We start from the raw sequence: 25982 nt of genomic DNA, 5'->3' as shown, positions 1-25982 counted from the left end.
AATTGACAAAGTTTTTGATAATTGGGTCACATGTGCTTATTTCTCTGAACAGTCTTCTGTGTTAGCGGTCACAGTGAGGCCATCCGAATACAGGAATAACCAACCACTTATTATGGGGAAATCCTTAGACAAATATTTTGTCTTCACACTGGTTTCTGGTCTGTAAAAATGACAGGATTCCACCTATCTCATGGGACTCTTGTGGGCAGCACACTGATGGCAGTGCTAGAGTATGTCCATGGTGGTGTCTGTGCCACTAAGAACCTCTATGGAAATGCACCTGCCCAGATGCCCTTACCAGAATGCAGGAGAGGGTTGGCCAGCATATTCTGCCTCCAAGGAAATCCCACAGCCTGAGTCGCCCCACCTTGGAACAGTCAACACTGAGGCTTTGGGGCTAGCGCTGGGCTAAACCAAGGGTCCAAGAAGAGCCTCTGGCCCAATGATGTGACATTCATTTCCTTACTAAGGAGTGCCAGTTACAAGATACTAAGGCCCTTGAACAGTTTCTGCTGGCCAGTTCTTCAACGGCACAACCCAAGGTGTTGAGGTAGTATCTTCACCACGCAACTACTTGGGGACCAGTTCCCAGGTCACTGGCCACAACCTAAGGATTTTACACAGCCCAGGCAGGTGGTTCTCACCACTGTGACGCCAAGAAGTCAACTCCAAGTTCCTATCCCTCTATCTCCTCTCCTCCATCTGCTTTCCCCTTACTTTCCTGTGCTCTCTGCTTACTGGCCTTAGTGACCCCCTGCACTGCAAGGGTTAGGAGGGAGCCCCCAAAACAGAGTAATGAGCCCTTCTGCACCCACATATAAAAGGATGACAGGACACACAGGAAATGATCCTTTTCTAAATCAATACAATTTCTCAAATTTATTTTTCTTAAAGAAGTACTTCTAGTCTCTGTCAAAAGGGAGGTGAGGGAAGGTCCTCCCTCCCTTGTAAACACTGAAATACAGATCTGAGAAACCAGAGTAGACACACACAAAAAGTGCATTTTACAAAATATCAACTAAAATATATTTTACATGAATTATGCTTCCATTGAAATTCTACCAGCTGCATTTTCAGGTTCGAAAAAATATTTCCACATCTAAGAGATTTCAAAAGCATTTTAATTCTGGGCAGCAGACCCTGCCTTCTGGGAGGAGGGGCCTGCTCCCGCTGGGTAAGGCTGGGCTCCTTGGCAGCAAGGGCCCAGCACCCCAGCAAAGAGAAGGCTCTTAAGACTGGCTCTCTGGAGCCCTCATGGCCCCACGGCTACTCCGCCAACCTCTTACTGCCCTGCCCTCCCGGACTGATGCCTTCCTCCAAACAGCTTATTTAATACAAGGGGATCCAAGTTCCTGCCCTTCAGGTTTGGGACTGGGCTTCCCACATGTAAATTCACCTCTGAAGCGCCTAGGCCTCTTCCAAGCCCAATGACCAATCAGGAGCAGCCATCTTCTCAGGAACAACACAGGGCGGGGTGGGGGGGTGGGGGGTTGTTGGGAGTGCCCTCAGGATTCGCCTCCACCTCCCTCTCCAGCTCCTGCCCAACTGTCCTCACCCAGTGCCACCTCCTCAGCCTTCAGGGTCTGTGTCTGCCCCTCCCTAGGGGAGGAGGACCCAGTGCTGCCCTCCTTGGCTCCTGTTCCCAGGGCTGTGCCCTGTGGAGGTGCTCACGAGAAGCTGGGCCCCTCTCCCTCTCCCCACCAGGCTCCTCTTTGGTACAAATAGGAAAGAACCAGACTGCTCCAGCCTTCACACAGAATGCCCCAGGGCCAGGGCCTAGTTCTGACAAGGACAGCAGGGGGCTGAGCCTCCTAATCTACTCTGGGGAGCAACATGAGGTGAGAACAGGGCCCCTGGGGAACAGGAACAAACTGAAAATGCAGGTCCTTAGCTCCTAGAGTGAGTGGCTGCAGCTCAGCAGGTCTGTGGACTGATACAGTGTTGATTCTCGCTGGGATGTAAATTAGTGCAATCTACAAAAGACTAGGCTAAGGGGTGGCAGGGCAAGGGGAGCCACAGCACTCCTTTGGTTTGATTTCAGGTGGGTGTGGCTTAAAGAGTCTTGTGTGAAGTTCTGCAAGAGGTTTCCCAGAACCTCCAAGTGTAAGGCAAGAGAAAAAGTCTTCAGTAAATCAGGTAGCAATTTTCCTTGCCCCCTGCCCCCCACCCCCTCCCAGCTCCCTTCTGCTCTCCCAGACATGACAAAACCCCGGTTGATCAGTGAACTTCTGGGAAGCCAGACCTGCTGGGTGGCCTTCACCAGGAGGTGGACAGGAAGCTGACTCCCATAAGTGGGCCACACCTATGACTATGGGGGCTGGGTAACTTGTCCCAGCACCAGGGGCTACTGCAGGGGCAAAGGAAGAATGCCAGGGAAAGACCCCAAGTCCAGGAAGAGGCAGTCAATGCTCTGGGAGCCAGACTCTGGCTCCCTATGCCTCAAGGGAATGAGCTCAGAGCTGTGCTAGAATCTAGGAGAGCCTGGTCCCAGGCTGATGGGGAAGCAGCGGGTCACAGTGGGTGAGGTAAAGCTGGCTCCCACTCCCCTTTGAAGGGCCCAGAGGAGGGTAAAGAAGGGCCTGTTGGGCCTGGTTCCTAAAGGACCTCCCTGGAAACCCCCCAGAGCCCACGCCCCTCACGCTTGGCCCAGCATCTGGGAAGACTGCTTCTTCAGGAGCCTCTGCCCAGGGGACCACAGAGAGGTACCCTGGACCAAGCTGAGGACTCTGATGCTTTTCTTATACCCTGGCCTCCCCTTCCCTCCCATGGGGTCTAAACCCATAGGGGCCCCTGCCCACCCACCCCTCCCCCAAGAGAACCACAGGCCAGCAACCTCAGGCTCCTGTGGCCCCTTAACCAAGTGCTGTGCTTCAAGCAGTGCCCCCTGCCCTGAGCCCCACTTGCCCGTGGGTGGCCCCAGCGTGGGCCTGAGGAGGCTACTGGGGGTTCTTGAGGATGCGGCCATGGCGGAAGTCATAGACATGGCGGCAAAGAAACACCAGCTCAGGGTCCGTGTCTTCGGGCACTGTACGGTGTGGTGGGGTGGAGTAGTCCACAGAGGGGGGCACCAGTGCCGTCTTTCGGCTGGGGAGGCCCTCACCTCGGCGCTTGGCCATGGCACAAAATCTGCAGGAACACAGTGACATTCACTGTCCCTACCATAGCCATCTTTGCAGGAAGATCAATTCCTTCCCCACCCTGCCCACATCCTCACCACAGGGGTAGTGCTGCCCTCATCCCTGGGGCCTATGCCCTCTCTGCCAACCACCAGTCCATCTTCTCTGTCGCTGGGGAACCACCCCTACTAGAGCTTCCCTCCCAACCACCTGCCAACTCTCCTTGATCTTCTCTGACAGCGGTATTGTAAACCTCTGCCCCCACCCCACCAATCCCCCCAACTCTGTCCCAATCACTCTGATCACTCTGCCTCAGAAGGGGAACAATTTTTCTTTTTTCCTGTAAAAATCAGATGACAGAAGCAGGCTGTGGGAAGACAGTTCTGGGAGGTCAGGCCCAGCAAGTGAGATCTTTGGGGATCACAGACAGCCTCCAAACAGCCCTGGGGAGTCTGAGGGGAGAGGCCAGCCAAGGGTACAGGGCACCACCCACCTGCAGTACTCGGCAAAGGTCAGCACGTAGCACTTCTCTTCAATGCAGGCCACACTGTTTTGGTCCTGATGTCTCGATGCAAAGACTTCATTCTGCAAAGGCTCAAGGGAAGAGAGGGGGAGGTTGGCTACCAGGGTGGGAAGCACCTAACTCCAGGAGCGAGGCAGACATTAACCCCTCTGCTGGGATTCATGGCCTGAGATAACTCCAGCTAGTGTCCAGAAAGCCAGGAACCTTCCGCAGCTAGCACCCCAAGGTGTTTCTCCTAGGTCCTGTCTACCCAGGTGTAGCCAGGTGCCTGCTCCATCCCCTGACTGTCATTAACCTCCTCACCCCCACCCCAGCCCAGGGGAGGAGGGGAAACTGGTGAGCATCCTCCCTCCTCCCATTTAGATGAAAATTCCCAGCAAAGGGAAAAAAGGGAAAGGGAACCCAGCCTGGGGGAGGAGCAAGCACATCCAGATGGCGTCACCTCTCCCAGCACACCTCTTTGTAGGTGCAGAGGGGTGTTAGGAAAGTCTTCTCTCCCCTCCCTCTCATGCTGCAGACAGTAAAGGGGTGCAGCTCCATCGCCCCTTTCCTGTCACCAGGAAGACACATCTACTTGCTCCCTTTCTGGCACCCCCTGCCCTTGGGGGCTCCCTTTCTGCCCCTGCCCTCTCCAAGACAGAGGTTACTATTCCTTTGAAACATGAATTGGGGCAGTTTTGGGAAAAGAAGCTAAAACCAGGCCCCTTCCCAGGTTTTCTGGTGTCTAATGTGACAAATCCAGGGACCTGACTACCCAATTGCCTCCCCATAGCATGTTCTCAGTGCCCAACCTCTCCCCCCATCTGCCGGGGGGCTCACCTCGTGCATGCTGGGACTGCGGCCGCCCTGTAAGTGCTCTGGTCTGTAATACCACAAGAGGCTCATCATCAGCTCTCCTAGGGGGAAGAGAAGCAATCATGGCCTGAGCTGGCAACCCCAGAGTTACTTAGATAGGCGGGCAGGCTGGCCACCTGCCCTGGAGGCTTATCCAACTTCAGTGCCTGAGCCAATCTTACAGGCTCCAGCCATCCACATCCCCTGCCTCAGGCCAAGCCTGGCAATTCAGTGGCCTGAAATGCTGTTAGGTACAGAGGAAGGAGGAAAACGCACTGAAAGGTGAGGCAGAGTGGCAGGTACCCAGGCCCTGATGGCTGGAAAGGTTGATGAGCTGATCCAACCCAAGCCACAAGGCCGTCTACAAGTCTGCTTAGTGGAAGGCAGACTCTGCCAAGAATGCGGGAGACTAGTGCCAGGTCAAACTCTAGGCAGGGGGTACCTGATTCGGGGTTCTCCCAGAGGGCAGAGATCTTAGCCACATAAGGTGTGGATGTCTTTCGAGGGCCTGACTTGAGGAGGACAGTATCCCGGACTCGAATGGTCTCTCCATGCCGCTCCACCGCCTGGTAGCTCTTTCGAATGGCTGGTTCCGGTTCATCCTGAGCAACAAACCAATGATACACAAGGCTCGTGCGGCTGCACTCAGAGCGGGGAGGGGTGACATCCTTTCTCTGCTTTCCTCAGGGTAGTCAATATACTGAGGATGGGAGACTGCAAAAGTGGTTTGCACTCTGGCTCCTCCTCCCTGAGCCTGGCTTTCAGAGGCAGGACGGGGAATTTCCATGGTTGGAGAAAGGATGACAAATGGGAACAGAGTAAGAAGTGGCCTGAAACTTTTGAGGCTGCACTCTGCCCATCACACCCTCAACAGCTAGCTCTCTCGCTCCAACCCCCCAGCACTGTGTAGGTCCTCGAACTTCCTAAAGGGATGCTCTGGGTTTGACTCTTAAACCACCACTGTAAGTGGCATAGCCTTGAGCAAATTACTTAATCTACTGCTAAGCCTCAGTCTCCTCGTCAGTGAAATAGGGTCAGTTACAGGAACACATGGCACGTAACTTACAGGGCAGTGGTGAGGATGAACGTGGATAATGCATGTAAGTGCTTAGCTGAGTTCTGGCAACCAAGAAGTGCTCAATAAATTTCAGATGACATTCTTTTTATCATCCCAGATATTCTGGTGTCACTGATTTTCTCTGCCTACCCCAATTTCTCCTATACATGCTTAACCAAAAGCCTCTGATTATACATTGTATAATCCAGGATAGAAGGGGCAGCAAGAGCGGGAATGAGAGGTGAAGACACTTCAGATGGTTTCCCTGAGAGTCCATGACAGAGATGGCAGCCATCAGCCATGACTGCCTATGCATTCCCTGACCTCCCCAAGGTGCAGGGCACAGGATCAGTAGGGGCTGGGGGGCCAGGCTGGACCAGCATGATCAGTTCCTGGAGTACAAGTGAGCTGGAGCGCCTTGTCACTTCTCAGAGTGGCTAGAGCCAGGGGTTCCTGGGACCCATCTCACTTCAGGTCATATGTTACTACCACCACCCTCCCTTCTCCCCATCAGCTGAGAGCTGGCACTCACCAAGACATAGACGGCCTTCTCACAGGCAGCCCCGACGGGCACCCAGCCGTTAGTGCGGCGGCGGCGGCGGCGGCGCGGGCGTGGGCGCTGGACACGCGGTTGCTTGGGGTGACTGGGCCTGCGGGCAGCCTTGCTCCGCACAGTGTGCCTACAGCTGGAGCCCGTGCGCAGACCTGACTTGGAGCCGCTAGGAGGCTTGGCGCTCTGAGGGCATGCGCGAGCTACTGTCTGGGGCTCCGAGGTGGGGGTCTGAAGATGGGGGACGGGCTCTGCTGCAGGTGGCACGCTGGGCACAGGGCATCCCAGGAGAGGGTGGGCAGGCGAGGCAGGGTGGCCAGCTTCTGGGAGAGGAAATTCCAGCTGGCCCAGGGACCTGCAGCCTTCTGGGAAAAAGAGAGAGGAGCCAGGGCAGGTGAGGACAAGCAGTGACCGCCCCCCTCCCTGCCCAGGCCCCTCTGCTTTCAGAGCCTACTTCTGTCTTAATTTCAGAGTGAACCCATTAAGGGTGGCAGGTAGGGTCAGAGGCCTTTGAAAAGGTGGATTGTCAGGCCAAGGGTTTTTCATGACCTTGGAGACTGGCCCATAGACATCTCCATCTCCTGTAAGGGGAGGGAAAGGGAACACCATCTCTAGCTCTGACTTAATCTTCCTTCTGGATGCTTTCACTGTGCTCGGAAGCAGGGGATCTGGAGTCAGCCCAGGATATGAGTCCCAGACCTGCCACCAGCTGTGTGACCTCAGGCAAGTCACTTTACCTCTTGGTGCCTTGCAATATAAGCAGTAGTTGCGAATATCATTTTAGTGTGTTATAGGCGTTGTTTCTATCAATGTATTAACTCATCTCATCTTTACAACCTTGTGAGGTAGGTACCATTAACCCTACCTTACAAGTAAGGAAACTGAGACACAGAGCAGTTATTGGCTTGTCCCACGGTCACATGGCTAAGGAAATGGGGAGGGGGAGAACACTCCACCCCAGAAAGTCTGGCTCCAGAGTCTGTGCTCAATTACACGCCATATGGCCTCCCATATATAAAGCACTCAAAAGAGGTGCCTGGCACATGGTGATTACTGGTGTCCCAGGGCAAGGGGCTAAGGGTCTTGGGTCCCAAGGGTTAGGTGTCCAGACTTAGAGAAGTACACAAGAGAAGGAAAAGCCCTAGAAGAAGCCTGTTCTCATTTCTTAGAGCTCCAACTCACACCAGAACCTGAAACAACCAGTCTGGCCAGAGTCAACTGGTCTATAAAGTTGTTTTATAGACCCCTTCAAGAAGGGGTGTGGAGGGGAGGGGAGAGCCCTGGGAGGGCTGGGCCCCTCACTTCACCAGCAACAGGGCAGACCTGCTGGCCAGGATGGCTCTGGTCATCTCATTTCCACCTAGGAGCCAGGAAGGGAGCCTGGAGAGGCATGTGAGGACACTCCTGCTACTTTGGAGAAAAAAAGATCACCTGGGGGTGTCTCAACAGTTGCAGTACAAGACTCTCAGGTGTCTGGGTCTTGCCAAGAAGGCAGACACCAAAGCCACGGGCCCTGATTGCAGCCTGTATGTTCTTGGAGTGTGCCCACCCTGTCTGTACCTGTCAAGGTGATATTAAGTCTAGGCATTACTTCTCTTCTGAGGCCTATATGGCCAGGACAAAGCTATCCTATGGCAGCTAGCACCACCTACTGGGCCTGGTACCTACCACCCCTCCCATGAACGTTGAACTTGGTTGGTATGCAGATGGTCTGGGCTCCTGGAAAGTAAGGAATTCTAGTTTTCCTTGAGGAAGGCAGAAGGGACATGGGAACAAATGTCCTAATTTCAATATCTAACTTGCTACTCAGAGTCTAAGAATGGGCATCCCAATGGGAAAAGAGGAGAGACCTCCCCCCCACTGCCCACTCCACCACCACGGTGCTATCTAACCATCTAACCACCAGGCCAATAAACCTCCAAAGACAGTGGGGATGGAGCAGTGCTGCTAAGAGCTAAAGGTGGGCCTCTTTCCTGGGATCTCCTAGGCTGGGGCATAAAACCAGGGGAATCATCCCTTCCCAAAACCCTCCCATGCAGTAGCTAGACCCCAAGAATCCCACTCTGATCCATGGCCTACCCTCCTGGGATACCATGTCTCAGAGACTCCCTGGTACATCCCACCCCCAGGAAGGCATACCTGCTGCAAAAGGCATTTTGTAGGGGCAGCCGCCACAGGTAGTGCCAATGTGGGTAAGAGACGGGGGCAACATTTCACAAATGCTGTAGCCATTCACTCCACTGTCCTCATTGGAGCAATAGCGAGAACCCCATGGAGGGTGCTGGAATGGGGTGCCCACAGGCACTGAGCTTGGGGCCAAAAGGAGCCCCTCATTAGGTGCAGCCACAGGGGACAGCTTGCCCTCAGGGAGCATGGGGCAGGGGGAGTAGCCCCCACATTGCAGCCCGTCCTGGCTGCAATACAGGTAGAAGTTGCCTAGCGCAGTGAGCTCAGGCCGACCACACAGGCCACTGTAGTCAGCAGGGTTGCCAGGCATCGGTAAGGGGGACAGCTGGGGCGCGGGGAAAGAGGGCTGGTGCAGTTCCTGCTTGGGGGCAGGTGATTCCTCGCCTGGGCGCCCAGGCTCTGGCTTCAGGGCTGCCTGCCCACCCATCAGCAGGGGCAGGTGGGGGCGTATCCCCATGGGTCTCTCCAGAGCCTTGCTGAGGGGCTGGTAAGGTGGCTGGTTGGATGGCCCACGAGGGGTAGCAGGTGGCCATGGCTCCTCGGGGCGCCCCTGCCAGCCGGCTGGGCCTGCAGCATCCCCAGAGCCAGCCCCCTGCCGGGCCCTGGGATAGTTCTTGCCATTGACCTTGGCCCACTTTGGCCTTGCGGCCTTTGGTGCTGGTGGCTCAGTGGAGTGCCCATCTGCTTCTGGGTGGGCCCGAGGCGGCCGAAGGGGTAGCTCCCGCTCCTGGCTCAGCTTTAGAAAGGCAGCTGCATTCAGGCTGGCCAGTCTCTTGGGGGCTGGATCACCATCTCGGCGGGCACCTTCATCCGGTGCTGACTCCGGGGACAGGTCCCGACTTCCTCCTCCAAGGTCCCCCAGCCGGGGCCGCTTCTTGGAGGAAGCCCAGCCTCCAGTGGCCCGGTCGCGGTCCCGGCTGCGGTGGGAGTCTCCCCCTCGGCTGCGGCGGGTGCCCACCAGGCTGCTGGTGTCTTCCCGCTCCAGCAGCAAGTTATTGAGGGCCTCAGCATTGAGGGAGGCCAGGCGCCGCTTGCGGGGCTGGGGGAGGCCAGTGTCCTCACTGGATGGGGCTGGGCTAGGGGGCTTGGGCAGGTCAGGGGGCAGCTCATCAGCCTCATCTGCACTCCGTGGACCAGCCACATTCTCCAGGCGGGTCAGCAACACTTTGCAGGCCTTGGGCTTCTCAGGAACTAATGGGCGCTTACGCAGTGGGTAGTTCTTACGGCGCCCTGTGAGGTGCCCTGGGCTCTCAGGTGTGCCTGGCTCCACAACCTCTGCCCCCTGCTCCACACTGCTGCCTTCCATCTGCAAGGGCTCCTGGCGGCCTGTGGGGCCCGAACTCAGCATGGGAAGAGACTTCCTCCGAGTGTGTGTCATGGAGTACCTCTGATCTGCAGAACAGAAGACAGGCAATGAGAGAAGCCCACCCTAGCTTGCCCTGCCTGCTTTCTCCCCAACTGCAGCCCACCCAGCACCCCTCTACCCCCTGCTGCAGTAACTCTGGCCTACCCTCACCCCATCTCCAGCCTGGATTTTCCTAGGACCCCTCTTCCAGAGTGCAATGGTCCAGTGGGGTCAGGCTACCAGCAACTGTGCAAGAACGGCTGTCCCACTCTCCTCTGAACTATGCCCCTGGAGAGCCTACAGAGCAATGCAGACCTCAGGGTGGAAGACCAGAGAAGCTGGGGCCAAGCTCTCGGTTGTCTCCACCCGTTCTTCTCCCACTACATACTCAGCGCAGGACAGGAGGAGACTCTGAAGACACCAAGCCAGGATGGGGGTTTGGGTGGTAAAAGCCCATTTATTCCTTCAAAAACACTGCCACTCCCCTCCCCCCCTTCTTGGGGCTTCTGAGATCGGTCCCTGGAGGATAAGGAGATGGACAGCGAGGAGCTGAGATGAGGAGCCTGTCTGCTGGGCTGTAGAGGAGGCAAAGTCCAGCCTGTGAGGACATACTTGCCCAGCACAAGCAGTAAGACAGCCATAACCTTGGTATTGTTGGAAAGCCCCCTAAGGTGTGAAGGCCCAGCTTTGAGAAACCTGTAGGGGAAGTCTCAGCCAGCCCTTGGAGCCAGACCCACCTTAGTTCAAAACAGTGCCAGTGGGAAGGGAAGTTGGTAAGGCCATGGCCAGCATTCCTGGGTAGGAAACCCAGGGACCACACTCTAGACCTGCGGTACAGCTTTAAACCCCCACCAGCCACTAAGAGCTGAGAAAAGAAAGTACCGAAGAGAACTAACTCAAGGGATACACCCAGGCTGTCTTGTTAGTCCTGCCCTCTTTCTCAGGACTCTCTCCAGGTAGGCAAGATGCCAGGCAGTGGAGCAGGATGGGGAGAGTCGCAGGAAACCCAGAGTCCCAGACAGAAAATGCCCATAACCAGGCGTCATCCCCTAACTTTGCTTGGCAGACACTCTCCACCCTCAACATACCTGGGGCAGCCTGGGCCCCCTCCTAAATGAAAAAGGCCAGAACAAGCTGTGTGCAGGAAGCTGTTACGGCCCCGGCAATGAAGAACTGAGGTGGAGGGCAAGGAGGCAGTGGTTGGAGACCACTAAGCTGTTCTCTCCCTACCTACGCCTCAACCAAAGCAAGGTGCTGCCAAGTAAGGTGCCAGACAAGGCTCTGCCCTCCTCGGCACTCTGCGACCCCTCCCACCCAGCAAGCTGAGGCTTTTCAGCTTTATTTCCCCACTGCTATTGTTATTCACACTCACTCCACCAGAGGAGCTGGGAGCAGTTCCTGCTGGGCCAGGATTTAACCCTGAAAGTCCCAAGCATGAAAGCTCTTAGGGAATCCAGAGCCCTTCCTGTAGCTCCTGTGGCCTTGGGCCAGTGGCTGGGGACACTTGGTACCTTCTTTCCTGAGACATGCTGCACTAGTTGAGAAACAGTGCTCCAAAAACCAGGCTGAGGGCAGCGTGGGTGTCCCTCGGCCCTGAGAAAGACTTGGAAAACTGGAAAAGGGAGGCGGCATGCCAGGCATTGCTCTGGCCACGTGCGGGGACCTGCCACTACCCAGAGACCAGGCCCCAGGCAGGACAGAGAGTCACAGAAAGCAAATCCATTCATTCCTGAAGCATAGACTGGAGCATTTCTGAAAAATCCCAGGCATCTGCTAGGCTCCCTAAGACTCCTTCTTGCTTTTAATCAGGGTGACCACCCGACCCTGTTTGCTCAGCAGGTTTATCAGCAATGCCACCTCTCACCCTCAAAAGCACCCCAGCTGCTTACGACCCTCTGGCCCTTTCTCCAAACACAGGGCACCCATGTGCTGGAGGTGGAGGAGCAGCAACAGGAAGTCCACCTGTATTTCCTAGGAAAGCCTGGGCCCAGCCCTCTCCCAGCCCCAGGCCTAGAGGACAGTGAACAGACCACACAGCTGAGCAGGGGCCAAAGCCCCTCAACAGGCCCCAAGTTACCAGAGGAGTCAAGCCTGGGGATGGCTGGGGGCCAAGGCTGAGGTCACCTGCGCTTGTGGCCTTTAAGAATACAGATATCAAGTGCAGAGTAAGGAAGGGGCAGATGGGAAAAGAAAGGGAACACAGGGAGGTGTTTTCAAGCCTGACCAGTGAAGAGTTCTTCACTGAGGGGTGACTTGGTCTGCCCTTGCTGCCCCCCATCCCAGTTTGCTGGTGGACTGGCTACACCAGTGGATGGCTCAGGGCTTCTGGGACACTTGGCCCCACTCAGTCTTTCCCTGTCAACATGAAAAAGGACCCAAGAAGGGAAAGGTTGGGAGGGGAACCTGCCACATTCAGAAGCCTGTCCCCCGAACCTAGGAATTTGTTCCTGACGAGTATCTCACTCTTTCACCTCCCATTCAGCCACCCAGTTCCTCAGGACACCAACTGTCCCCGGGGCTGAAGATACCCTGAAGCCTCTAAATCACAGGGTACAAGTCACATTTCCAAATCAAGCGTAAGAGCCTCCTCTAGCCTCCCCTGAATCTGCCAAATCCTGTCACCAGCAAAACAACTCCTAGCTTTCATGTGGTGCCTAAGGCAGCAATGTCACTCATCCTCCTGAGGAGAGGCTGGGGTCTCTGCTGCCTGCCTCACCCTCACTGTACTCCAGTCTGAGGAGACTGAGTGTCAGTCATGCTTTGAAGCCAGATGGACGTGTGAGAACGGTGGCAACAGCTTTTCCCTGGGGTGGTATGGAGTGGAGGGGGCGCCCAGCCTGCCAGGGCCCCTCTAACCTGCAGGGGTGACCTAGCCCAACGGGGGGAAAAGGTCACAGGAAAGCAGTAGGCTTGGTTCCCATTCCAGCTCTGCCAATCCTTCCACTGTCCTGTCCCTCCCACTTACTAGCTCAACCAGGAACTTTCTACCACTGCCAAGAGACAAGGGTGCTTGGGCTCTCTCAGCACTACCCTCCTCCTCTCCTGGAAGCCCTGTCCTCCCAGGCACAAGTAGTCCAGGCCCCCTCGGGAGAAGGTTCCTAATGGGGACACCCCAAGGCATCTTACTGCTCCCCTAGACCATGTCAAGCAAGCTCTCACTGAAGAAAACTAGTATGACAGCTGCCATGAAGCAGAGTGGCTGGCTGGTGGTCTTTTGAGCCAAAGACCCAGAAAAACAGAGACTGAATCCAAAATCACAAGCCTGCCCAGGGGTGGGAGCAGTCATTGACACAGAAACAGAAAGGGAAGGAGGCTTTGTCTTTTGCCCTCAAGCTGCAGCAACACCTTATACCCAGCCTCCACCACCCACGAGTGCAGGTGGAGTATACCCAAGGTACAGTGTGCACAGGCAGGTCAGAGGCCTCAAGGAGGTGGGCTGTGGGCACCAAAGGGGAAATGAGGACGAGGGTGGGGGCTTGGATGAGCAGGTCAAGCCCAGATCACTCCTGCAAGCACAGGGTGCCCTGGGGAAGAAAGAGGTCCTCAGCCTTGGCCACAACTCTCCCTAGCTTACCCAGCTCTAGGCTGCACCCCCCACACACCCCGATCTTTAGGGGCTCAGGACCCAGGGCTCTGCCCCATTGCTCTTCCTGAAATCTCTCTTACCTACTGCACTTTAAAATTTGATTTCAGGCTTTCTGGTTTATTTTTAATGGCAGGGAATACTTGGGGGGGGGTCTTAGGTAAGAGCAGACCAAGTGGTCCCGTGGGTGAGGGTCAGGAAGGGCAATGACCAAGCTAGCCACCTCCCTCCAATTACACCTAAAACCACACAGTTAGCACTGAGTTAAGCACTGCCTTCCTCTGCAGTCACTCTTGGAATAATCCCCTACCTCTCAAAAAAAGAATACTTTTTTTCACGTTCATTGAGCTTCTTGAAGAAAAGCAGCTTGAGCAGAAAGGCAAGCTTTGGTTTTTAAATTTAGTTGCTGTTACTTAATAGAGAAACAGAGAGGTGAAGCCACTGAAATTTGTATGATAAAGCCTAAGATAAAGATGCTGCTGGTATCTCTTGAATCCCTCAGAGCTGGTAAAATGGAAAAGAACCAAAGCTTCGAGTCAGGCAGACCTGGATTTAAATGCCAGGTCTGCCTCCATGAGCAACTTACTTAACTTGGCTGAACTTCGGGTTCCTCATCTCAAACAGATACCTCAGCACAAAATTTACTTAAGAGTGGTGGCAAAAATGACACCAGTCACGATGCAGGAGCCTAGCAGAGTAGGAAATGGGTGGGCCAACATCCTGGGGATCCCCCGCTTTCAGACCCACAAATAGAAGAGGGAGCCTGCCCTTGGCCTGGGAGATCCCCACATCAGGAGCCCAGAGCTCCTGGAGGGCCTGTGAGAAATCTGAAAACCCAGCCGATACCTGAACCCTGCTCTGTTACTGGTCCACTGAAAACACCTGAGTGTCCACCCCAAGAAAAATGGCGACACTACCTTTTTCCTGTGCGGGACCCAGTGCGGGGTGAATTGGGGGGCTCAGTTTACAACACAGAGAGAGGGCAGGGGCAGAAACTATATCCCACAGACCCTGAACAACAGCTCCACGCCTCCAAGGAACAAGAAAGACGAGATCCTCAGATGCTAAAGGCCCAGGGGATGGGGTCAGAGGGCATGCATTCTGCCTGCTGCTGCCATCTGACTGCTGCTTCAGCGCAGGCACCCAGAGAGAGCAGAAGCCTTGGCTCTGGCAGCTCAGAGCTCAAGCTCCAGGGCGCTGCCCCTGAGGAGAGAGGGCCTGCCCAGTGCCCATTCCACCTCAGTTGCTCTGGGTACTCAATTCACTCTGCAATCAGGCTGGGATCCTACAAATACCTGGGCAGGGAGCACGGCACCCAACCAAAGGGAACTGGCCTGACCCGTCTGGATGCGGCTCGTTTTATAGACTGCCCTCGGGTCTGGTGGCCATCTGAGGAGCTGGGCCCGCCCGCCCCCTCCCTGAGGCACCAAGCCTATCTCTGGCCTGTCTGACCACCTGCTCCTCACACTTCACAGCCGTGCGGGGAAGGCAACCCGCCAGTTGGGCCCCACCTTCGGCTACTCCTGTCCACCTCAGCAGGAGCATCCACTCAGGACCAGAACTACTCCTGAGTGTCCAGAACCTCCACTTACTTCTGGCTCAGTATACAAAGCCAGATATCATACCTCTTGTTATCCATAAAAGAACACAAATCTCTTTGGGAAGGATGAGCGGTTTTAACTCAGACTATAAAGTGAACCATTCCAGTCCCCCCATTTATATTAGAATTGCAGTTAAGTACAGGAATATAGTAACAGTAGAGCTGGTGGAATCTCCACCTTCTCACTGGAGACAGCCAGGCCTTAGTTTTAGGGCAAGGCCCTTCCTACAGGTAGGGGGCTGAGTGGGAGAGACAAGAGTTACCCCTTGGATCTAGAAGTCAATACAGATACATACACAGCGCCCTGAGCTAGGACAGTGGATAGAGAGCACTGTATTTTAGTCATACTACAGTGCTCTGCTCTAAGAAACTCTAACCTGACAAACTAGAAGGTAATCCCATACAATACAAAACTAGCCTTTAGAGGCTTTCTTTAAAGGCACACGTCCCTACTGCAGACGACCTGCCTTCCCCTAGCTTCTTTCCAGTGCCCAGCTCCTGTGTGCACAAGGTGGACCTCCATCTGCAAGTGTCGGTCCAGCTAGGCCAGAGCACCCGCTGCTCACCCCCAGGCACATGGCACCTCTTGTGACCTTTGCTCATTCAGCCAACATTTGCTGGCCTCTCACCACAGTTCAACACAGTGGAGGTGAGACCCACGTGGGGCTGGAAGGCACTTCGCGTCGCTCCTAATCCCAAGTGGGCTTGGTTTATGGGCATGAACTTCTCCAAGACTTGGTTTCTTTATCTACATAGCAGGGTTGTTACGAGGATCAAGTAAAATAAGAATGTGTGTCAAGTGCCTAGCAGAGTGCCTAGGAAACAGCAGGTGCTCAACACAAGCTCATTTTTATCCCTGACATGTCAAGTATTATAGGCTAAGTGCTGGGGGGAAAAAAAAGCAAAATAAAACACTAAGAAATTGGAGCCTGGGCTGGTAGGAAGACATTGTGACAAGGGTTGTGATGGAGTGCTTGGAGCTTGATGGAGAGAGCTCAGGCTCCAAGGCAGCTTCCCAGAGGGCACATCTGAGCCAGAACCTCAATTCAGCCTCTTACTGAGGGCCTACTTCGTGCCAGGTGTACCAAGCCCAGTGGGGAAAGGGCAGCACTCTGAGAAATGTGCTTCATAAACAGTTGGAAAGGCCAAGAGACATATGCAACTTTTCCCAGACTCACTGCCATTGGCGCCATATAGGATTACTCCAGGCTTGGGGGCCAAGGGAGCTCCGGGCTAAAGCTCCCGCAGACCCACCACCCCCAGACTCCACCATGCCCATGCTGGGCCAGAAGCAACTCTATTCCTAGAGCGGAACCCATTTGCTCCGGGCAATTAAAACATAGAAGAAACAAAGCAGGAGTAGGGACAGGGAACCCTAAGGCTCAGCAACAGGCAAACCAGGAGAAAGCCTTGTATAATTTGATGTACCATTCTTCAAAAAATACAAGAGCTCACCACCCTGCTTCAGACACCTGCACAGGAGTGGCAAAGGGTATGAGTTGGTTTAACCACCAGGACATGTCAGGAACCAACAACTTCGATTTCTAAGATGGCTTGCCAATACTGGAGGTACTATCTCTTGTCCTGAACAGAAAACTGGTCAGCCAGGCCAAGGTGGGAGCTCTGCCCTCAGCCTCTCCAGCAAAGCACTAACCTCCTGAATGAGCCAGCCATGAGGAACAAGACCCAAGACCAGGGCTTCCCAATACTCCGCCAGCATGAACAGAACCAAAGGCAGCCCTTTCTAGAGTTACAGGCACCCTACCTGAGTGTCTCACATGTAACTAATTAACTGTTTAGTGCCACCCCCATTAGGATGCAAGCTCTGTGGGGACCGGTGGGCTCTGCCTTCCTTAATGCTCAGTCTCATCCATGGGGCTTAATAAGAGCTTGCTGAACAAAGAGCTCGCTGCCCACTGGCTCCCTCCCATATAGCATTCCTACCCAGACTGACAGTACCACTTGGAGCCCAAAACAAGAAACTCTAACCCCCAAACTCTCCTACATCCCCGGGAGTCCACTGTGCCCCTTCAATGTAATCCACAGTTCAATAGAGCTAGTTGAGGACAACTCTCTTCCACTATCATCTTCTTTCTCCTCTCTCCCAACCTGCCCAGCTATCTCAGGAAAGTATTTCTCTCATTCCACTTCTTACCCCACACCACTGAAAGTGAGCAAGGGCATTAAGGTACACTTGTATCAAGACCAAGAATGTCAAGATCTTAAGGTGAACTCAGGAGCAAAGAACCAGAGTTAGTGTTATCAGTCCCTAAATTCCCTAAATGTGCAGGGTGGGGAATTCTTGACTTACTGCAGAAGCTTCTAATCTAGCAGGATGGCTGATGCTTGTCAAGCACCCACTATGTGTCTGGCACCACCCTAAGCACGTTCGTCAGTCATCCTCATCCGTACCACTACCCTACGAAGTGGCTGTTACCATCTCACCCTAACAAGGAGAAAACCAAGGTACAGAGAGGTAAAAGAACTTGCCCACACTCCTGTGCTATCGAGGGTAGGGGCGGGGCGGCTAGAGTCAGTCCCAAAGCCCACGCCCCGCACTGCAACACAGGGCAGCTGCTGAGTCACCGACCAACATTAAAGATCAACTTGCATGTTCAATTTTGTTTTTCTGTGTTGTTTTAATTATTGGCATTAACTCATTATTACTTTTTCCTGATTTTTCACCACAAAGGAACTGAAGATGTACTCCAATTAAATGGAATCTGTGTGGCCAAGGAACATAAACATAATTTTATAAACTGTTTCTAGAGAGAAAAGTCTGCTCAAAGTTTTCAATAAACTCTTACATGCACTTCTGAAACAAATCCACTCCGTATCCTAGAAATGGGTAAGGGCTATTCCTGCTGTAGGAATAGATTTGCTTCTGGCCCGGCCTGGGCATGGTGGAGTCTGGGTGGGGGGCTCTGTGGTCTTGATTTTACAGTAAATCCAGGAAAGGAGTCTAGAGACAACCCCCCACCCCTGGCCCTCCATCTAACCACGTATCTTAGATGAAATCTTCCTCCAACACGAACTACAATTAAGACTGAAATTTGGTCATCACAGTCCAAACAGTCATCTTAATATCTGAAGACATACTACTTAATCTCTTGGCCACCTCTTTAGGCCAAATAAATCCAAGTCCTTCCAATTTTCTCTGAAGATCGCTGCTTATAGTCATTTCATCAATTTTACAATTATTTTCTATACTCTGTCCAAACTGTGTGAACCCCTCCAGGCACACAGCAGGGGACACCCCTCACCATTGAGGAGGACCTGCTGAAACGTGACTCCATCTTCCACGCTGGCATACATGTCAGGATATCCTGGCATCAAACAGCCTAATATCTTTCCCACGATATCTACAAAGATCCTCTTAAAACTAATAATTCACGTCTAAACCACCTCCCAAATTGAGAATGTGATTAACAAACTGAATTTTCTCCAAACATTTTAGACAGGTAGCTACAGTTGAGAAGGGTTTAAGTATGGGCCACCCATCTCTGCAAGCAGGAAATGGGTTGCACCTAAGGACAGTGGGGCCCAACAGGCACTAGAGGGAGAGGGAAGTAGGACTAGTCAGCACCACTCCAGGTGAGACCCTGGGGTCACGAAAGGCAAAAACACACTAGGTCCCATCTCCTTCACCGAGGACAGGGGGGTCAAGGCACCCTGCCCCCCTCCACCCACTGGAAAAGAAACTGATGTGAGAAAAAAGATGTAAACCTCAAGTTTCTGCCTGGCATTGATCCTGTTAACTAAGACAAGTCACTTGCCAGTTTTACATTCAGGTAACCTGGTTATGGTGCCTTGGAAGTTAAGTTTCTATTCAAATCTCAAAGAGGCTGAAAGACAAACCCATTCTTTTATTCCTAGCGGGTTAGGGCCTACAGAGGATATCAAGGGCAATGTTTTTATTGTTATTTTTTGAGTGGGGGATGCTGAGTCAGGTTAATAACCAACCATCTTTACAGGTGTTTTCCACTGGGAAAAATGGAATCTGGATGAAAATCCTTCCCAGGACATAACACAAAGTCCTGGACATGACTTTGTCCTGAGGCCTGCTCACTAAACCCACAGTCCTCAGGTCCCCAGCTTCTAGACCAAGTCCCCTAGGGCAGGGCACCAATGCCCCATTGGAGCCTTAGGGCCAGGATGGTCCTCAGCAGCTCTGCAAAGCCAGCTCAGTGGAGCCAGGGACACTTGTCTGCTCCTGAGCAGGCCGCCTGCTCACGGCTGCTGCTGCTTTTCCTCCTCCTCCCTATTAGCCAGTTTACTGCTCATTAGCGGCAGCACCAGGAGGTGGACAGGGGAAACATAAAGGAGCTGAAATTCAAACCAGTCCATTTTATTCCAGTTAGGTGCCTCCCATAAAACCAGGCAGGATTTCATCATCCAGGACCTCCATGCCCCTGTTCCAGGAAAGTCCGAGCAGCCCGAAGAGTGAGGAGTTGCAGAATCTCAGGACCCCATGCGTCAGGAGCCTATGCTTCTAATCATCACAAGCTCCTGGCTCCATGCTGTATCATCCACCTTTTCAGGGTTAACAGGCACTTTTAGCCATGAGCTGGTCCATCACATCACTGCTGGAGACCTGAAGAGGAGTGCTGGAGCTGCCCTGCCCTCCATATCGAAGCACACTCTCCTTGTCCCTCCAAAGTCCCCTGCACAATAGCAAGTTCACAAAGGAAGTGAGTCTTGCCAGACTGTGCCAGCAAATTCCCATAAATACTTGGGCTGGGGTAGCACTGCTTATGTAAAATGCTTCGCCATTGAGAGATGCTGCTTTATTTACATTCTTCACAACCCATTCATAAAAAGGAGGCCCTTTAATGTTGGGGCTGTTCGTATAACGCTCCATAAACCTGGCAGCTTCAGCTGGCAGCCTTAGTTCAACATAGGCTACTTCTCAACTCCAGAGACTTTTTCCCCTTAAGATTTTTTGCTCTCTTTAATGACTCACCTTGCGACAGGGTGCTGAGGCCAGATGTTGCCAGAGCAAGGTCAAGAGGAGTAAGAACAGATGAAATGAAAACACACAAGTCCTCCTGAATGCTGGGACAGAGAGGTGGGGAGGAATGAAAATAAGTAAGTCAAAAATCCCTGCAGAACTCCAATGTGAAGTATGCTATGTTGGGAGCTGAATCCCTTTCAGGTTGACTGAAACTTCCTTCATGGATGTCAAAATGCTCCCCAACTTACACCTCTATATACCACAGAAGGTGTGGCAGGGATTTTTTTTTAACCCAAATATAAGGCTCTTTCTGGTTTTTAATCTGCACTGCAAATGAATTTTAAAAAACGGGAATTTTCTCTGCTTCTTTGTAAAAGTGTTCCAGGGGCTGCTAGATCCAAGAGCGCCACAGTTTGCTTAGAGTGAAAGAAACTCAGGAGACCCTCAGAAAGGCAGGACGGACTGTGTTCTAGGACACACAGCAAAAACAGTGCAGGCAGCTGAGGAAAGAGGCCAGAAGATACATTCTGAGGTAGCCTGCCTCCTGCTACCAGAAAAGCAAGGAGAGAAGTAGTAGGGATTTTTTTTTTTAATTGACGGGGGAGCGGTCTGCATTGCCATGGCAACTGTGAGGGGTGGCTTTCCCGCTTGGAAGGGAAATGTTGGTCCATTAATCATCAAACTGGGGCACAAAAGGGAGGTTTGGGGGAAAGGGGACAAATTTATTTTTTCACTGTCTAGACTCAAACCAGTCACCAATCCTCTTTCCTATTTCCCCCAGGTTGGTCCAGGGTTGATGGTAAACAAAAACATAAGTTCCAAGAGAGCTGGGATCATAAGCTTTCCTTTCTGATGGGTCCAGTGTGGGGCTGATTGTGCCTCCCATGTTAGCGATGCCCCTTATAAACACCTCCTCCAACACCAGTCTCCAAAGCCCCATACACAGGCCAGACCCAGGAATCTTTCTTCTGTTCTGAGAGCCGTGTTTTCTCCCCCCTTGACACCCCGGATTGAGAAGAGATAAAACATATGGATTCATTTAGCATGGACAACAAGGAAAATTGCATAAGAGCAGCAAAGCTGGGTGGAGAGAATGGCCTGGTGAGGTAGGAGGAAAACAGGATTACAGCCCTTTTCCAATTCATGTCTATATGCTGTCATGTGAGCAATCGACAGGACAGACTCTTCACCAGCTGGAATATCAGAAACAGATAAATTTCATTTGCTCCACCTCACCCCCCGCATGCTAAAGCATCCCAAACACATCCTATCTATATGCCTTTGACAGAAAAGGTCAGAAACCAGCAAGGACTCCATACTAGCATTTCTGGGGAAACAGAAGACAAGGTTTCCCCTCTGTTCCCACTCAGCTAAGCAGTCAACTGCATTTATTCATTCAATGAATATGACATATACAGCACTATACCAGAAATCCTGGAATACTCTCTCTCTCTCTCTCTCTCTCACACACACACACACACACACACACACACACACACACACACAAAGGTTTAACACTCATACTGTCCTTGTCCTTAAGAAACTTTCATCCAACAAAACCACTGAAGAAGACACCATGTTGTAAAATTCAGGGTCACAATCTCAGAGGCAAGCAATGTTGGCCTGGAGCGGCCTGAATGACAGCAAGACGAAGGATGAGTAGTGTTCAGGCAGGAGGAGAAGAAGGCAAGGGGCTCCTAAATGGGGACAACTGGGGAAATGAGCAGGAGCAAAGATGCAGGGAGATAAATGTGCATGGCATGGCTAGGGGAGAGCCTTAAGAGACACTGTCTAGGATGAGGCTGCAGGAAAAGAGGGGTCACTGCAACTTTGTGGGTAAGGGAGTGACACAGAGGAAGGAGTGCTTTAGGAAGAATGACCTAGCAGCTATGGATCAGAAGGGTCAGAGGAAACAGGAGGGAAACAGAGACCATGACACAGGCCTGACATGGGGACAGCACAGCACAGAAAGGACGAAAAGGGAGGGAGATATAAAAAAGAGAAACTCTTCACTGGCTAAACTCTCCAGAGCAAACCCTCCTAAACGCTTGATGTGACTGACATGAGCCTCCTGCCAAGTAAGAGCCTGTCAAAGAGAAAAATGTTGTTTTTAAAGGCAATTTCCCTTTATGTTCTGGTGGCCGGACCAGATCACTCCCTTCTGACTGCCACCAAAAGAAATCACATATGTACTGGGCAGCCCCACAGAAGGCAAGAAGGCCTTGAGATGCTTCATCATTCTCTGGATCTTAGACATACAATTAAATTCTCTCAGAACAAACTTTAGTCTCTTGCATGAGGTAATACCTCCCTTTCCCACAAGCCTTGACTCCACCCAGGCTGGGGTCCAGACCCTCCTGGGGAAGGGGATGGAGGGTGACCATGAATTAACTCCATGCTCAGACTAAGCAAGAGTGACAGGCGGTTTTCCCAAGGTGGGATCACAGCCAACCACGGCTGGGAGCAGCCTGTAACCAACACCTACCTTAGGTGGGACTCGAACCCAGACTCTGAGCAAAAATCTACATTCTAAACAGCCCGAGTCTCCCTGTTTCTGTGGTCTCAACTCTTCCATTAAGTATGGGGTCCCATGTGGAGGCACTGGAGCTCTGAATGGGTTTTTACAGATGGGAAAACAGCATCCAGCTTAGAGCTGGTGACCAATGGGGTTAGAGGCACTCAAAGGTTAAGTCACTGGTTCCCAAATGTCCTCTAGTTGGCCAAGGACAGTGGTGTCCCTCTAGGACACATGATCTCTCTGGGGCCCTTTTCTCCTTTTTTGTGGAAGACATGGGGGTGGAGAGAGAGGGAGAAAAGTCTCTCAGGTGACAGAAAGGAACGGACTAGAAACCTTTTTAATTTAATCATTAAATTCCTGCCCGGATTTGTAAACTCAGCTTCTCATTTTTCTATGTGGGTACCTTCTTTCCCTAAAGAAAAGTGAAGGCAGTTGTCCACGGTTGCTGGAGAACATTTGGGAGGTATCTCCTACAGACCAATCCAATTGGTCTTCTGCTCTCTTAAGACTGTTGACAATGGGTGACTAGGAGATGTCCCAGGTGGGATTAAACCTCTGCTTGTGGGCAGACTCTGCTGCTAAAACCCCTCTTTCCTGGCAGGTTCTGGAGCTGCTCACCGGACAGTCGCTTGGGTGAGTCCAGTAACCGGGTAGCCAACGGCCAGGCCCACCGTGTGCAAATCCCCCACCTCTGCCCCTATGCCCTGGCTGGGTCAACCCTACTCTTATAAGAACAGCGAGGCGATCAGCGGCTGCAGCGGTGAGCCATGCCGCAGCTCCTCCCGGCGGTCGCCCCGTCCCCCGCAATCCCCGGGGCAGAGTCCGGCCTTGTCGCCCGCCCCTCGGGGTGGGTGGCTCGGACCCGCTCCCTCCCCGACGCCACCACCTGCGCCCGCTCCGGCGCCGCCTTTGTCCGGCGCTTCGCCGCCAAGCGGGCCCCTCGGGCCCGACCTGACCCGGCCCCCGGCCCCGGAGGAGAGGCGGTGAGGCAGGCAGGGCAGGGCCAGGCCCGGCCGCGAGCACTGGGTCTCGCTGTCACTTGGAGGCGGTCTGACAACTTCGATTCCCCCGCCCCACCTCGGACTCGGCCGCCGCTCCGCACGGGTCCCCGCCGGGCCTCCCGCGGCCCACACTCGCTTGCTTCTCGAACCGGTTCCCTTCCGTCTTCGGCGCCTCCCTTCCTCCCAGTCCGATCGGGTCGGGTCTACACAACCCCCCGCCCCGGCGCGGCCCCCATCCCCTGCCCCCATCCAGCAATAACCGGTCAGCTCCCAGCGCGGGAGGGCGCCCCCCACCCAGTGCGGGCGATCCCGCGGCGCCGCCCCCGGCCGCGGCCCCTTGCCTCGGGGACCGCGATGGGGGGAGGGGGCGCGGTGGAGGGGGGGAAGCGGGGGCCTCACCGCCCGCGCACTCAGAGCCGAGCCGGCTCCACAGCGGCGAAGAAACGACCCGCGTCCTCCCGCCCTCCGCGGCCCGGGACGCCCGCGCCGCCGCCGCCCGGCCGAGCTGCCACCCTGCGGCCGCCACCCACCCCGCCCCCGGCCTGCGAAGCGGGCGGCCCCCGGGGGCTGTCACCTCGAGGCGCGCCGCGCTCCCCGATGGCGGGACCGTGGCGCTGGACCCGGGGGAGGGAGGCGGCGCGAGCAAGCAGGCGGCCGCACCTGCTTCGCGTCGTCCGTCCGTCCGTCCCTTCCCGGGCTGACGGGGGCGGCGGCGCGGCGCGCTCGGTGGGGCGCGCTGACGGGCGGCCGGTCCTCTCCCCTTCACTCGTCTGCCTCCGTCGCTCGCTCGCTCCCGCCCGCTCGCCCCTTCCCCCCTCGTCGACCGCGGCCCCTAGCTCACCCTGACGGCGGTGCGGACGGCGCGGCTCAGAGCGCCCGCAGGCCCTGGCCGGGCTGGAATCCGGCGGCTGGAACCCCCCGGGGGCGCTCAATTCCCGGGCTCCACGCTGCTGCGTCAGCGCCTCCTCCTGGGGGCCGGGGCCGGGCGGGCGGAGCGGGGGCCGCGGCCGGGCGGGGCCGTCGGGGGGGCGGGCGCGACTGGCCGGGGCGGGCGGACGGCGGGGGCCGGACGGGCGGGGCAGGCAGCCGGACGGGCGGGCGGCGGGGGCCGGGCTCCGGGATCCGCTACGCCGCTCGCGGTTCCCCCACAAACTCCCCGAGAGCGGAGCCTCCGCCGCCCTCCTTCCTGCTTCCTCGTCCCCAGCCAATCAGCGGCGCGCCTCTCGGCCAGCTCCGCCAATCAGCCGCCCCGCCTGCGTTGGCCCCGCCAGCCAATCCGGCCCTCGGCTCCCCCTCCCGGTCTGCGACCAATCAGAACCGTGGGTCGGTCGTCCCAACGCAGGGGGCAGCACGAGGCGGCCGGGGGAGGCGGTGCGGGGAGTGGTGGGGCCTGGGGGGAGGGGTATGGTGCCAAGGGTGGTGGAGAGGGGTGGTTTTCTTTGCCGGCTTCTTGGATTTTTCTCTTCGTCTCCAGCGCCTAAGCCCGTATCCCATGGTGACCCGACCCTGGAGCCCCAATCCTCCAGCTGCTACCCCCCCCGCCCCCCACAAATCTAATCTCACCCTCGTCCTGGCCGTCACCCTTCTACATCCCTCGTCCCTTTCTCCTCTCCAGCACCTACTGGAGAAAACTGCGAGCCAAGGAACACCCCCACGCTCGCCAGCGGCTGCTGCCCCCAGAGCAAAGCTTCGGGAAGACCAGCCGAAAATCAAGCGAGGACAACCCCCCTTTCCTGCAGAAAGGGCCCCAGACTCCAACGAAAGGGCCCCGACTGCTGAGAAGCCCCTCCCGCCCTTGCCTCATCTTTCCGACTTCCCTGCCTGCCACGTCTCCTTTCCTTTCAAGCAAGGTCGGTCCTGGCTCGGTAACCCCTCACCCGCATCTCTTTTTCCTCTTTCTCCCCTTCACCTACCGCCCCCTACTCCAGCTCCTAATTCACCCTTCTCAGAAGCAGAGTGTGGAACCCTCATCCATTTCCAGCTTACAGCAGAGCCTGGTCTGTGAGTCCTTGACACCCACACACCCTCTTCCACCACCGCGGGCAACATCAGAGCTCTCTGGGGGAGGGGGGAAGGGGCGGGCAGCTTGACAGCCCAGGCTGGACTCCCTCCCTCGCGTCCCCAAGCCAGGATGGGACCAAATGTGGTCTCTTACCTGGTTTGCCCCTAGTCACCGAATGCTATGGCTCCGTCTCACATCCACAGACGTGCCTTTCCAAGCCCAAGCACGCTCGCGGGGTCAGCGGGGTGGGTGGGCACAGCAGGCTGAGGTCACACGGAGGTGTGGGAGGTCCCTTTGAGATGCGGGAAGGAGCTGTGTCTTCAGCACATCATCTCGCCAGAATCGGCAAAGGGCTTCACTTCAATAAGAACTGGATGTGCACATAGTAGGTTCTTGAGAAATGCTGAGTCCACCCTAGAACAAAGCCTCATTCCCAATTCAGGCGGGGGAGGGGAGTTTTGGGAGGTAAAAGGAGGAGCAGTAAGAAAGGTAGTGTTAAGTCATCACCAGAGCCTGGGAGCAGCCCAGAGAGGGGCTGGGTGGAGGAACACCTCTGGCAAAGAGAAGCACCCCCAGTGCTGGGGCTGCCTAGGCAAGAGGAGAAATTCAGCCTTGGAGTGTGGCTGAGGGGCTCCTCCTGCACCACACACACTGCCTAGCCTTACGTAGACCTTGAAACTCAAGCACTCACAAGCAGGCAGCCTTGGGCAGC

The 25982-nt window shown here is 54.7% G+C and overlaps 1 protein-coding gene across 4 annotated transcripts; it reads right to left on the bottom strand.

Moving 5' to 3' along the window:
* Window positions 1–848: 848 nt before the first annotated feature.
* Window positions 849–24406, bottom strand: BAHD1 (bromo adjacent homology domain containing 1). 4 transcript variants are annotated; one of them, XM_074365903.1, is made up of 8 exons: window positions 24110–24403; window positions 19759–19850; window positions 8220–9659; window positions 6063–6445; window positions 4916–5075; window positions 4459–4535; window positions 3610–3710; window positions 849–3126 (listed from the first exon to the last, which is right to left on the bottom strand). In XM_074365903.1, the coding sequence occupies exons 3-8, from the start codon at window positions 9643–9645 to the stop codon at window positions 2937–2939; spliced, it is 2337 nt and encodes a 778-aa protein (XP_074222004.1). In that variant the 5' UTR covers window positions 9646–9659; window positions 19759–19850; window positions 24110–24403; the 3' UTR covers window positions 849–2936. The 4 variants fall into 4 exon arrangements, with proteins under 4 accessions (XP_074222004.1, XP_074222005.1, XP_074222006.1 ...); XM_074365904.1 differs by lacking the exon at window positions 19759–19850 and having other exon boundaries at window positions 6063–6442; window positions 24110–24406; XM_074365905.1 differs by lacking the exon at window positions 19759–19850 and having other exon boundaries at window positions 3610–3701; window positions 24110–24401.
* Window positions 24407–25982: the final 1576 nt, after the last annotated feature.

Source organism: Camelus bactrianus, chromosome 6 (assembly GCF_048773025.1).
Source record: "Camelus bactrianus isolate YW-2024 breed Bactrian camel chromosome 6, ASM4877302v1, whole genome shotgun sequence".
Lineage (NCBI taxonomy): Eukaryota > Metazoa > Chordata > Mammalia > Artiodactyla > Camelidae > Camelus > Camelus bactrianus.
Note: the sequence above shows the minus strand (reverse complement) of the source record. Positions and strands in the feature narration are given on the sequence as shown.

Excerpts from the sequence above, each read along its gene's own strand:
- BAHD1 (XM_074365903.1), bottom strand. The coding sequence starts at position 9,645 with ATGACACACACTCGGAGGAAGTCTCTTCCCATGCTGAGTTCGGGCCCC. Across the intron at positions 5,076-6,062 it reads AGAAGGCCGTCTATGTCTTG|GATGAACCGGAACCAGCCAT; the intron begins GTGAGTGCCAGC and ends TTTGTTGCTCAG. Across the intron at positions 3,127-3,609 it reads ACCTTTGCCGAGTACTGCAG|ATTTTGTGCCATGGCCAAGC; the intron begins GTGGGTGGTGCC and ends GTGTTCCTGCAG.